This window comes from Equus asinus, chromosome 16 (assembly GCF_041296235.1).
Source record: "Equus asinus isolate D_3611 breed Donkey chromosome 16, EquAss-T2T_v2, whole genome shotgun sequence".
In the NCBI taxonomy this organism is placed as follows: domain Eukaryota; kingdom Metazoa; phylum Chordata; class Mammalia; order Perissodactyla; family Equidae; genus Equus; species Equus asinus.
The window spans coordinates 7998454-8011919 of record NC_091805.1 but is presented as its reverse complement, the minus strand read 5'-3'; the positions used below and the strand labels follow the sequence as shown (position 1 = coordinate 8011919).

Below are 13466 nucleotides of genomic sequence, written 5' to 3'. Positions count from 1 at the left end.
TTTCAGCCTAGTTATAAACAGAAATGTGTTGACATTTTATATTGAACCTTTCTTTTTTTAAAATGTAGAGTTACAGAGTATATTTATACAGTATGTCTCATTTAATGTCATGTGTATTTTTACTTCAATTCATTTCAACCAGAATTTATTGAACAGTTACTCTGTACTTACATTCAAAATTAATGTCTTCTTCATCACTTTCCCCATAGGATTCTATTAATAGATTTAGCAAAGTACTTATACCAATCACGCTTTGTACAAGTGTTGGGCATTTTCCATTCCTGGGATAAATCATAAATTCTTTCAGGACAAGGAATTTTTTAATCTTTTCAATGATCTAGTATTGTACTTTGAAAACATATTATTTGAAAAATATGTAAAGTCAGTAGGTCTGCTAAAAAAGATAAACGACTTTATTACTAATTTTATGGTACAATTTGGTAGCTTCTATTAGAGACAATGGCCCCACTTGTCAATATCACTAATTCCAAAGGAATGTACAAGGATTTTTGAGGAAGATATTCCCTAGCAAGCTAGATAAACTTGATGAAGATGACAATCATGAGTTGTTCTTATTTTCCTCAAGCTACTCAATGAAGTCCAACATTTCACACTGAGTAAGGGAGCTCTCAATAGTGAAATGATTTTACTATCCTAAAGTAACTGGTGGTTTTCACATTTGACTGATATATTAAAAAATTTAGAGAATAGATGTTTTATATATATTGGTAAATAATTCTCTCTCCTAAGGAAACACTTTCATTTTATTAACGGCTTAAATTAAAAGTGGCATATTCAAACAACAACAAAGAAAGGTTAATAGAAGCAGACACCCATAAGGTTTAGTGTCTGAGCACATGGGCCCTGATGTCAAAAGACCTGGGTTTGAATCATGGTTCTTTCAATTATTATCTCTGTAAGACTCAGTTTCCTTATTGGTAAAATGATACTAATATCCACTTCCAAAGTTGCTCCAACGATTAAATGATTACCTGACCCATAATAAGAACTCAGTAAATTAGAGAAACTATATTACTTTTCCTTGGTGTTATTTTCATTCTAATCTTTCAATATTAACTTGAATACTAATTTAAATGCTTTTATTAATGCTAATTTTATTCTTGGAATAGGCAAATTAAGATTGGCTGCAGACAACTTTGTTTCAACATTTTTCTTTTCTAATTGCATTTACTTAATAGTTAAATGAAAACATGTTACAGGCATTTGACCCATAATTGAACGGTTAAAGCCAAATTAAATTACAGGCTTTATAAGTTGTGATTAACCAGCCAATGTAAAGTCTATTCTAACTGGAAAGATATTTTACATCTAAGCATTTTAATTTATACAGCTAAAATTATAACATTAATATAACAATATTACAGAAGGTTTGGAAAATACAGAGAAAAGAAAAATATTGCTTATAATTCCACTTCCTTAACACAGCGATCATTATCATTTCATGTAGTTCCTTCTAATCTAATTTCCAGTTAACTGTTTTAACATCACTGCAAACTTGTATCATGATTTCTCCCTTTACTTTGTAATTATCTTCCGATTTTGCTGTATACGCAGAGTAACTACATAATCTATCATTCAAACTAGGACTTTTTTGAGAATTAAAAAGGACCTATTATTGATCAAGCTACCTTGAGAGGTGCAAACTGGGATGACTTGAGCAAACAGAGATATATGGTTACCATACACGTAAACTTTGCATCATGTGGTAGATGTGCCAGAATTTATTAGTAATTTCTGTATTGTTGAATATGATGAATATTTCCAATATTTCAAAATATATCTTTTAATTTAAACTCAAATCAAAATACTTCTTAAGAATTGCTGAAACATAGTGAAAGAAACCCAGGAATTCAAATACTATGTTCATGTATTTCCATCTGTAAAGTAGGTAAGATTTATCTACTTCATTAGGTTGCTGTGAAGATGAAAATGAAATAATGTATCTAAAAGCCTGAGACATGATAGGTTTTCAGTAAACATTGGTCCATGCTTCTCTCATTGAGTAGTTCTTGTTTTCAGCTTTATTGTGATAATTTTCACCAATAACTTCGTTAAGGCATTCAGACTACACTATGATGCTCACATCTAAAACTAAAACTAAAACTAAGATGATAACACTCAAAACTGTAAGCTTTATATTCCAGGGTTTTCATAACTTACTATGTTGTAGATTTCTTGGGTCAAAGAAAATGAACAGAAAAGTAATATGTAGAGAAAAATCGATGAAACACAAATTGGGTTTATAAAAACAGCAATAAAATTGATAAATCTCTATTGAGACCGATCAAGCAAAAAGAGAAAGAAGACACAAATTACCCAAACCAGGGATGAAAAAGAGGGCAGCACTAGAGAACCTGTAGATATTAAAGGACTAGTAAAACAATATTATGAAAAATGAGATGCCAATAAATTTGAAAACTTACATGAAATGTACAAATTCCTGAAAAACACAAACTACAAGAGACCACTCAAGAAAATGTAAATAATTTGAATAGCTTTATAACTATTATGGAAATTAAATTTGTCACTAAAAACCTTCCCATAAAGAAAACTGTAGGCCCAGATGGGAGGCCCAGAATTTGCACCGGCAAATTCTACCAATATTTAGGGGAGAAATAATTCCAAGTCTATGCAATTTCTCATAAAAAATAGAAGAAAGTATTCCCCAACTGTTTTTTGAGGCCAGTTTTACCCTGATATCAAAACCAGACAAAGAAATTACAAGAAAAGAAACTTCAGACTAATAGGCCTGGTGAATATAGATGGGAAAATCCTTTACAAAATATTAGCAAATAAGAGTCATTAATTTACAAAAAGAGTTAACACTTCAAGATGAAGCAGAATTTATCCCTGGAATGCAAAGTTGAATTGACATTCAAAAACCAATCGATGTAATCCACCATATCATCAGACTGAATAAGAAAAAGCATATCATCATGTCAATAGATGTTTTAAAAAAAAGCTTTGACAAAATTCAACAACCACTGATATCAAAAAGTCTCAGCAAACCAGATATCAAAGATGTGGCGGGTAGATTCTAAGGTGACCTTCATGATCCTCACTTACTGCTGCTCAAGTCTTTGTATAATCTTCTCCTCCTGAGTGTTGACAGGACTTGTGACTTGCTTCTAATGAATGGAATGTGACAAATATAAGACGTCACTCCTAAAACTTTATCACGTTATATGACTCTATCTTGCTAGGAGACCCACTCTCACTCAGCTGCTGGCCTTACAGAAACAAGCTGCTACGTTGTGAAGTGCCTATGGGGAGGGTCACATGACTGGCAGCTGTACCAGCCTCTGTGATGCAAGAGTGGCCTCCAGCTACCAGCAGGCAAAAAGCTGGGACTCTCAGCTTAATAACAGCAAAACCTGAATTCTGCCAAGAACCTCAGTGAACTTGAAAGTGGATTCTTCTCCAGTTGAGCCTTCAGATGAGAATACAGCTTGACTAATGCCTTGATTGCAGCCTAGTGAAACACTGAAGCAGAGAACTCAGCTAACTCATGCCCAGATTTCTGACCCACAGAAGCTAACAGATAACAGACACATGTTGTTTTAAGTCACTATGTTGTGGTAATCTCTTATGCAGCATGAGAAAACTAACACAGATTTTGGTATCTTGAATTAGGATTCTCCCGTAATAAATTCTTAAAAATGTGGATTGGCTTTGGAGCCAGGTAGTGGTCAGAGACTGGACAGCTGTTGAAGAGCATCATAGAGAAAGCCTATGTTTCCTTGAAACGATTGAAAGCAGACATCTAAACTTTGAGGATCCTGTTGGTGAGGGCTCAAAACAAAATGAGGAATGGGTTATTGAAAATTTCCTCAACCTGATAAAGGGCATGTATGAAAAAATAAGTAATAATCATACATAATGGTGAAAGTCTGAGTGCTTTTTCCCTAAGATTGGGAACAAGACATCACGCCCGTTTTCACCTCTTCTATTCAACATAGTACAGGAAGTCCTAGCCAGGACAACAAAGTAAGAAAAAGAAATAAATAAAAGGCATACAAATTTAAAAGGATGAAATAAAACTGTCTTCGTTCACAGGGGACATGATGGTCTGCATAGAAAATCCCCCCTTCCTCAACATACAAAATATCTACTAGAACTAATGAGTGAATTTAGTAAGGCTGCAGGATATAAGATCAATATAAAAAAGTCAATAGTATTTCCATATACCAGCAATAAATACTTGAATAATAGAAAAATCATCTGCAATTGCACCAAAAAACATGAAATACTTGGAACAAAATGAACAAAACAGGTACAAGATTTGTATGCTGAATCTATAAAACATTGATAGAAGAAATTTTCAAAGCTCTAAGCAAGTATAGAGATATAGGATGCTCAGGGATAAGAATACTCAATATTTTTGAGATGTCCATTCTGCCCAAATTGATCTGCAGATTCAATGCAATCTCTATCAAAATCCAAGAAGGCTTTTATATTTTTGTAGAAATTGGCAAGCTGATTAAAAATTTGTGTGGAAAAGCAAAGGGCATAGAATAACCCAAATAATTTTGATAAAGAAGAACAAAGTTGGACTCATGTTCTCTGATTGTATGACTTATTATAATGCTACAATTAAGACAATATGGAATTGGTGTAAGAACAGGCATACAGATTAATGTGAAAAATAGAGAACCCAGAAATGGATCCAACACATGATCAATTGGTTTACATAAAAAGCAATCAAGTAGTTTTATAACGAAAAGATAATATTTTCAACAAATAATACAGAAACAATTGGATATCTATATGCAAAAAAAAAGAACCCTGACCTTCACACCTTGCACATATACAAAACTCAACTTTAAATGGATCAAAGATCTATGCATAAAATGTAAATTATAAAAATTTCAGAGGAAAACACAGGGGGAAATACTTATGACTATGCCTTTAGCAAGGATGTCTTTAGATAGGAACAAGAAGCATAAACCACAAAAAAATTTATGAATAGGACTTCGTCAAAATTAAAAACTTCTCTTTGAATGTCACTATGTAGAAAGTGAAAAGATAAGGCATAAAATAGGAGCAAATATTTGCAAACAACTATCTGATAAAGGTCTTAGCAAGAACACACAAAGAATTATTTTAATTTAATAATAAAAAGACAAGTCAATAAAAATGAACAAAAGATTTGAACTTTTATGAAAGAAGCAATACAGACTGTAAATAAATACATGAAAAGATGTTACTTTGACATTATAAATGTAAATTAAAACTATAGTGAGATACCACAATGAGATACCACATCTACTAGACTAGTTAAAATAGAAAAAATAAATAACTGATAGTGCCAAATTCTGACAAAGATGAGGAACAGAAAATCTCATAAATTGCTGGTGGGAATCCTCAATAGAGAAGGTATTTTGGAAAACAGTTTGGAAATTTCTTATAAGGTTAAACATACACATACCACATTACCCAGGAAAGCATTCCTAGGTGTTTACCCAGTTGAAGTGAAAACATATGCTTACACAAACACTTGTACGTAAATATGTATGCCAGCTTTATTAATAAGAGCCCCAAACTGGAAGCAATATAAATGTCTATTAACTGTTGAATAGATAAACTGTGGTATATCCATACAAAGGAATACCACCTAGAAATAACAGGGAATGTAATGATTCTTGAAACAACATGGAGAAATCTCAAAATCACTGTTACATAAAAGAAATCAGACACAAAAATATGATACCATTTATATGATATTTTGGAAAAGGCAAAACTATGGGGATAGAAATCAGATCCGTGGATGATGGGGCTGAGACAACTGTTTGGGATGACGAAAATATTCTATATCTTGATTATGGTGGTTCCATGACTGTATACATTTATCAAAATTCACTGAGCCATACCACCTAAAAGGGTGAATTTTACTGTATGTAAATTATATCTTTAAAAAAGTCTGGATTTAAAATTAGTATACTATTTAAATTGACTCTTCAAGCAAGTAAGTTTTAACGAATTCCCAAGTTGCTGAATGCTTTTAGTGTTCAGCATTCTTGGATGAAATATGTCATATTCATTCATCTTTTAAAAAGTTAAATATATGAAAATAATCCAGAGACACAGCCAATAAAACTACATACTTTAAGCTTCTTAAAGATGTAAATTGTCATCTGACTTCCACTCCTAAAGGCCTCTCCACGATTCTTAAACAAGATGAGCCATTAGAATTAAAGAACTAGAAAGCAGAACAACTTATCATCTGTCCTGGATTACAACTCAAATCAACGAAATGGCTGTAGTCTTGACGTGAGAAGTTAGCAACATCTATTTCTTTGTTGAGAAAAGTGCATTTTGGCTCAAGAGTTTTGGAAAACCTTCTTCACAGGACTTTTTCTCCCTTACTTTTGAGGTAGAAGAGTTGTATCTTTCAAACACATTTTATTGCTTAATGTTCTACACTTTCGACTAAACACATCAAATTATTTCACAAACCTTTCACTGTAAAGATCCCCATCTAAACTTCTATCTCATTCTTTCATATTCTATTCCATTCCTACTCTCATCTGCAGCCTCTCATCATGGTCCATAGAGAAACCATCCTTACTATTCCCTCTCAACTCTACTGGTGAAAAATTTCCCTTTAAATTCTCTTTGATAAACTTCCTTTTGTCTTCTTTTGGAAACACTGTATTCATTGAATGCCTTCCCAATGGGCTTCAGTTTCTCCCAGTCTCCTCAACTTCATGTGGACAAAGGACTGAAGTATCTTTTTCAAGTCCTGCTGTCAGTTTTGGTGTAATTAAAATGCCAATCTTACTTTGAAACTCATTACCTGCACCCCAATACCACTGATGTGTTTCAATCTCTTCCAAATATTTTTACAACTGTCAATAGCCTTTCTAGATTTTATTTGCACTTCCATTGTTAAGTGAGTTTAACGTTCAGCTTCCTGTCTCATTCAATCCACTCACTTCATGATTTCTTGACCTACCTGACTCCACAGTACGCTTGATCACTATGCCACAGTCATAATTTCCCATCAAAGTCACATGCTGAGTCGTATTTTCCCATGGCATTTCTCTACTAACAGACGGTTAACCACAAATACCCTTTCTCTGATCGCAGCACCTTTAACCACTCATGCCTTCCATTCTGTTATCCATATAGGATTGTCTTTTTGCTCTTCTTGTAATCTCTGGAACACAGATACTCCCTCTTTCTGGTCATTCTTAATTCCTTTTTCAGCCTGAACTACATGGTTAGCTATTTTCATGCATCTATCAATACCTTAAACCCTTGCACTCTCTTGAACTTTCATCAGATCCTTGATGCTAATTATCTACCAAGCCTATAACTAATAACTGTTGCCTTAGTTTGGGCTCTCTTCCATGGAATGTTGTCTGAGAGCCAAAGAAAAATAATGACCTTGTTTGCTTCAAAGTAATGCCTTCTTGTGCCAATTAGGCCTTCATTTTACTCAACAATGCTTTTTGTTACATTTTGTTGAACTATTCTGATTTTATTATTCCTTTCCCATCATTCTATTAAATTGAATTTTAAATGAAGCATTTAAAATTCATTTATTATGTGAATTTCTTTTATCTTGGTAAATTATTATCCAGTGGTAACATAAACATAAATAAAATATAATCACTTTTACTTACTTAGAAATGGGATTGACACTGGCTTCAATAATTGTTAAACACTTACAGCACTTAATGTTTTCTGGAAATTCTTGTACACCTAAAATGCAAAACAAAAAATACATAAATAAAAAAGTTCTGGCAATCATTCTTTAAACTGTAGTTCTAATATTAAGAATAATTAATTAAAACTCCAAATCAATACACAGTGTAAACATCATTAGACTAATCAAGTAAGAATAATAACTTAAAATAATATATTAATGTCATATAACATGTACATATATTTTAAAAATAAAAGTTGAATATTAACATTTTATGATAGTAATAATTGGAAATCAGGTATAAAATTGAGGATAATTATATATTTGGAATAAGATAGATCTTGGCTCTTCACTAATCTAAAGAAATAAAAATAGTTTGGGTTTATTTTATTGTTACAGTGCTGTTACTGGAGGAAGGGGAAATCAGCAGATATAAGAAAATGGAAGATAAAATCTTTGCTCCCTTCATTTTATGAGACGGAAATGATTGAACACATACAGGTGAAAAACACCTAAGGAGAAATTACGGAACCTACAGATATTCCCAAACCAATTTAGGGCCCTAACAAGTTCTATGCAATTCTTCCTTGTTGGCACAGCGTGTGGCTCTGAGCAGCCCTTCCTGGGTCCTCTCTGGAGTCCGAGGTAGCCAGCCTGGCTGATGGCCCTTGCAGAGCTGCTCATCCACTGTCACAGCTGTGCTGTTGGCTATGTGACACAAGTGTTGCTTCCTGAAAATCAGTAAGCCACAAATCTAATCCATAAATGTGAGGGTCAGAGAAATAAAAGATGTGGAAGACATTTCAATCAATTGGCACAAATGAATCAGATATTGGGCCCTGCAAAGTTAGAAGAGAAAACAGCCATACGAAGCCACTCCTATACGCCTGCAGTAGTATCCTCTCTCAATTTTTGAACTATTGTTAAGGAAGTAAAAATTTCTATAAAGTACTAGTCCGGCCGAGTACTTCACATCTGAAGGAAAGGTACATTTCATGGTAGGATTTAGTCGAACATTTTGACGATAGACGGTCAAGAAAGAAAGCCCTCCACTTTCCTAGATTCTGTTGACCTAGACCACTATGTCCACAGGACCTCAAAGCCCAGTGGAGCAGCAGGAGGACAGCCAAACCAAGACAGGCCGTTCAGTCACAGCACAGGAAGGGTACAAAAGAGGGTAGGGAACGCATCTCACGCCCTTTCTCCCTAAGTGAAATTTCATCAGAAACTATGCTGGCCTAAAATTATTGCTGAGATATTTCGGCTACTTAATAAAAACCCACTGAAGTGCAGGAGTTCCATTATGTATGAATTGAATGAAAAAGGACAATTCTCCTTTTTGTAAAGGCCATAACACCTAGAGCTGCCCTCATTGACTAGACGTTAACAAAATGGCAAAGAAGTCAATAAGCTAACCCTCAAGCCACCAGGAAATCTGCAACCAACACGGGCGTAAGGCTTCTTCTTTTCTCCCTGCAGCTTTTTCAGTTCAGTCCCTGGCCTGGGCTCATTACATGCTGGTGTGCCTGATGCCTTATCTCCACAAGTGCCCGCCTCAGGATGATTTTCCTTAAATTATGTGTAAACCAAGACATGGAAGCAGACGCAAATTAAAATCCAATTTTAAGGAAAAGTCTGTATCTCTTTATCTTCTACTGAAAATGGAATTCCCTGCTGCGGTGAAAATGCTACTGCATTATTTGTTTAAAAACTTGTATTATGTTGTTTACAGTTTAAACTTAGAATTGTTCAGAGCAGAGTTTATTGGATTCAGATAGAATCCCAGCTTTATCACTTACTAGTTATGCAATCCTAGGAAAGTCATTTAAATGTTCAATGTCTTAGTTTCCTACTCTGCAAAGTGGTGACTATCTGAATGATTTCAAAAGAGAGTTGTGATGAGTACTGAAAGAGAGAAGGCAGATAAAGTAATTGTCATAAAGTGCTGCATAAATGCTATCTGTAATCATTAGAAATAAACAGAAGCAGATGGTGTCAGTCAACAAAGGAACCAAATATCACGTCAAAATGACCTGGCTTGAGGTATAAATTTGTAAAATATATCTACCTAAGAGAACACAGTAAAGAGGTAGAAATTAGTGCACTGAAAGAATATTCCAACTTCTAATCAATATAGTAGCTGAGATAAATGCTCTTGCATTTAGGGAAGTAAATTATAAATAAATAAATGTTTATAATATGTACTTATAAATACATATATTACAATATAAACAAATAAATATATATATAACTAGTTTATGCTGAGGAATATTTTTGTATTTTTGCAGAGCTATCTTAATTTGCTTATGAAAGTTGGAAAAATAGGTTGTCAGGGAAACTTTATCATATATACTAATATATGGACCCTAGAGTTTAGGAAAAGTTCTTAGAGTATACCTTTAACTGGTAGTTCACTATAAACATGGAGAGTTTACTATAGCATAGTAATTAAAAGCACAGCTTGGAAAGGGTCTGCAAATCACAGTGTTGTCACTTAACTAGCCACATAATCTTAGGCAGATATTGTAATATTTGAACATCACTTACTCATTTCTTGCTTAACTCAAAGAGTTGATCTGAGCATTAGATGGTATGAAGATAAAGCACTTAGTATCATGTCTGGCACTTAATAAGTACCTAATAAATACTAAATAAAATTCAAGTATTAGCAAGAGGTAAGGTAACTTACACTTCTTTATGGCACTGTGGAAAAGAATATAATTCTTTTAATAATCCTGTGAGGACCTTATATTAGGCAATATTGTTTTCATTTTATGAATGAGGAACCACACATTCTCAATGATTAGGTGACATTTAAATATCCAATGGCTGTTTATAGATGGGAATGGATATAGGTGGAATTTAATTCATTTTTTTAACACCATATCTCTTGTTCTTTTTTACTCCTTTATGTTACTTCCTATTAAAGTTATGTCAGATTTGATTATAGAACCCACACTTTTATTAACTAGTCTTTGTCCTCTGAAACATGGCCTTTTCAATTTAAAAAAAGGTAATATATATGTGTATGTCTGTGTACGTATATACATATACACACATATTTTCTAAGATGAACTTTGTTTTGATTTTCAAATTTGTTTATCCAGAAATAGGGGGATAAATATCCTGCACTTTAATAGTGTATCTTATTCCAACCATTTTTACTTGTGATTGCTGTAGGAAACAGGGTCAAACATTTGTAGACCATTACAATTCATGTTCTAATCCTTATTTTTCAGTTGAGACATCTCATAAACTTTCTCACGCAGGCCTGTAAGGTACTCTCTTCTAAGGGCATCAAGAGTTCACTCCTTTTAGGAATCCCTGGAGATTCAAGCTCATTAAATTTAGACTAGATTCAAACGTAGGCTGAATAACCAAGAAGGACTGTAATCTAAAATAACTATACGGGAAACACTGTGTTTTATAGCAAAATGGTGTATTTAGTTTAAAAAATGGACTATTGCCCTATTCATAAGTAGCAGATGACATCAATAAAAGTTTACTCTCCAAATTAGAACGTTGTAGTAATATTTCCCAATATGTTCACTTCGGTCACTATACCGCAAAATCCATTTTGAATATGTTCACAGAAATACTGCCAAATGAGAAAGGACATTTCCATGTTCAGAATTTAAAACTGAAGCAAAGCTTTTACTGCAATGGAATTAACCAAAATAGCCTTAACAGAATATTAATATCTTGACGTAGTAAAGATGTAATAGACTACCTTATCTGATTAATTAATTGTTTTCTTTGCCCTTCCTTTTTTTTAAAAAAAATTAGGTTGAAAAAGTTTCTGTTCAACTTCCAATTATTCAAGAACGAATCGACCTTGTGGGTTATTAATTCTTGTTCTCTTTCCTGCTGTCTCCATTTGACCATTTCACAGCTCAGTCATTCTTCCAACGAGGGTGTGCAGAGAACGGAAAGGGGAGGATCCTGAAATCCATCAAATATGGATCTTTCCTGCCTGGCACGGGAGAAGTGGAAAGCCATGGCTACATTAAGGTTGTAGTACATGCAGTTAATTGTTTTTATTTAGACTACCTTGTCTATTACAGACAACCAAGTTTTGACAGAAGGATCTTAAATCTGTAATAATATAGTTTTAAACTTTATTTAAGTATAAAACAAGGTTATTGGTGTCAAAATGAAAACCAAAACTAAAGTGTCATTAAAATCTTGAGTTAGGCTTTAAGTGGTTTAAATTGATATTAAAGTATGAAAGCAAACGTTTTTCCCAATGCAGTGGATACATATGGAATCTAAATGTAGCAAACAACACTGTCATTATCAAATAGAGAGTTTACCAATAGTAATAGCAATATTGATTCTCATGACCATAAATGGAAGATTCTTCAAAGGCAAACTTGAGTGTAAGATATTTCCATAACAAATAGGCTATCTTTTAATATCACTTTAGGAATATATTTATTTAATGTGTGATATTTTCACCTGTCCACTCCACTCTTTCACCTAAATCCTCAGTATAAATATCATCCATATAAATACATTTAAATTCTATCATCTGCATGAAAATTTATTCAACTGTTTCAGTCCATATGGCTCTCTCCTCTTAATGTCTAGCATTTTAGATTGTGTTCCGTCTGAAATTAAATAAGACTGAAAAATAATGAGACAGTATGTGGTTATAAGTTGAAAAATCGCTGCTTTATCATCTTGTCTTACATGGTTCTCTGATATTTGAGTAGCTAACTTTAATTATGAGATCCCTACATTCAACAAATATTTGTTGAATGTTTACTCTGCGTTAGGAACTGTACTAAACATTGAGGATACAGTGTGAAGAAGATGGATACATTCTCTTCATTTGTGGAGCTTATATTGTAGCAGAGGAATACATACAATAAATCATAGAGATAATTAATGTAACTATAAAATATATAAAATTACATAGTATTTTAGCAATGAGACATGATAAGGAAAAAGATAATTAGAGCAGAATAAAGATGGATCAGAAATGGGGACTTTGCATTTAACTAGGATGATTAGGGTGAGCCTCATTGATTGGGAAGATGGTATTTGAGCAAAAACTTGAAGCAGGTGAGAGAAATAGGCATACAGATGTCTGAATGTCTGAAGGTGGAAAGTAAGAGCATTTCAGACAGAGGGAATAGACAGTGAAGATGCTCTTATAGCATAGTATACCTAGTATTCTAGGAAAGCAAAGAGGCCATTATGGCTAGCACACAGTGAGGAAGAGAAGAGTAGCAAAAAATCGGGTCACAGAGGTAATAGGGGTATGTGTGTGGGGAGAGATGGGGATGTCAATTCATATAGGTCCTCTCAGGCCATTGCAAGGACTTTGGTTTTTACTCTAAACGAAACAGAGAGACACTGAAGGACATAAGTGTGATATAGTCTGATTTGTAATTTGAGAGGACGGTTCTGGCTCCTGAGTAGGGTGGACTTTCTAAGAGGGAGGCCAGGTAGAGGCTATTGCCATAAACTGTGAAGAGAACTGATGCTGGTTTGCATCAGGGTGTGAGCAGTCGAGACAGTGAGAAGTGAATGGAATCTGGCTGTATTTTGAATGTAAGACCAATGGAATTTCCTGATGGATTGAATGTGGAGACTTCTAAGAGGAGATGTCAGGTAGATATTTGGATATGAACCAAGAGTTTAGAAGAGAAGTCTAGACTATAGATTTAAAAACTGGAGATTCATTATTATATAGACAGTATTTAAACCATGAGACAAAATGTGAGCACCAGTGATGTAAGTGTAGATAATGAAGAAAAGAGATTAAGGACTGAACGTGGAGTCCTCC

General features: G+C 33.7%; 1 protein-coding gene across 6 annotated transcripts in view; it reads right to left on the bottom strand.

The window, feature by feature from the left end:
* Window positions 1-13466, bottom strand: part of LRRC7 (leucine rich repeat containing 7) — a 499243-nt gene that overhangs the window by 243783 nt on the left and 241994 nt on the right. For all 6 annotated transcript variants that reach the window (XM_070486578.1, XM_044749558.2, XM_070486576.1 and 3 more), the window contains one exon: window positions 7650-7728. In XM_070486578.1, the coding sequence (XP_070342679.1) occupies window positions 7650-7728 (79 nt within the window). The remainder of the gene's footprint in view (window positions 1-7649; window positions 7729-13466) is intronic.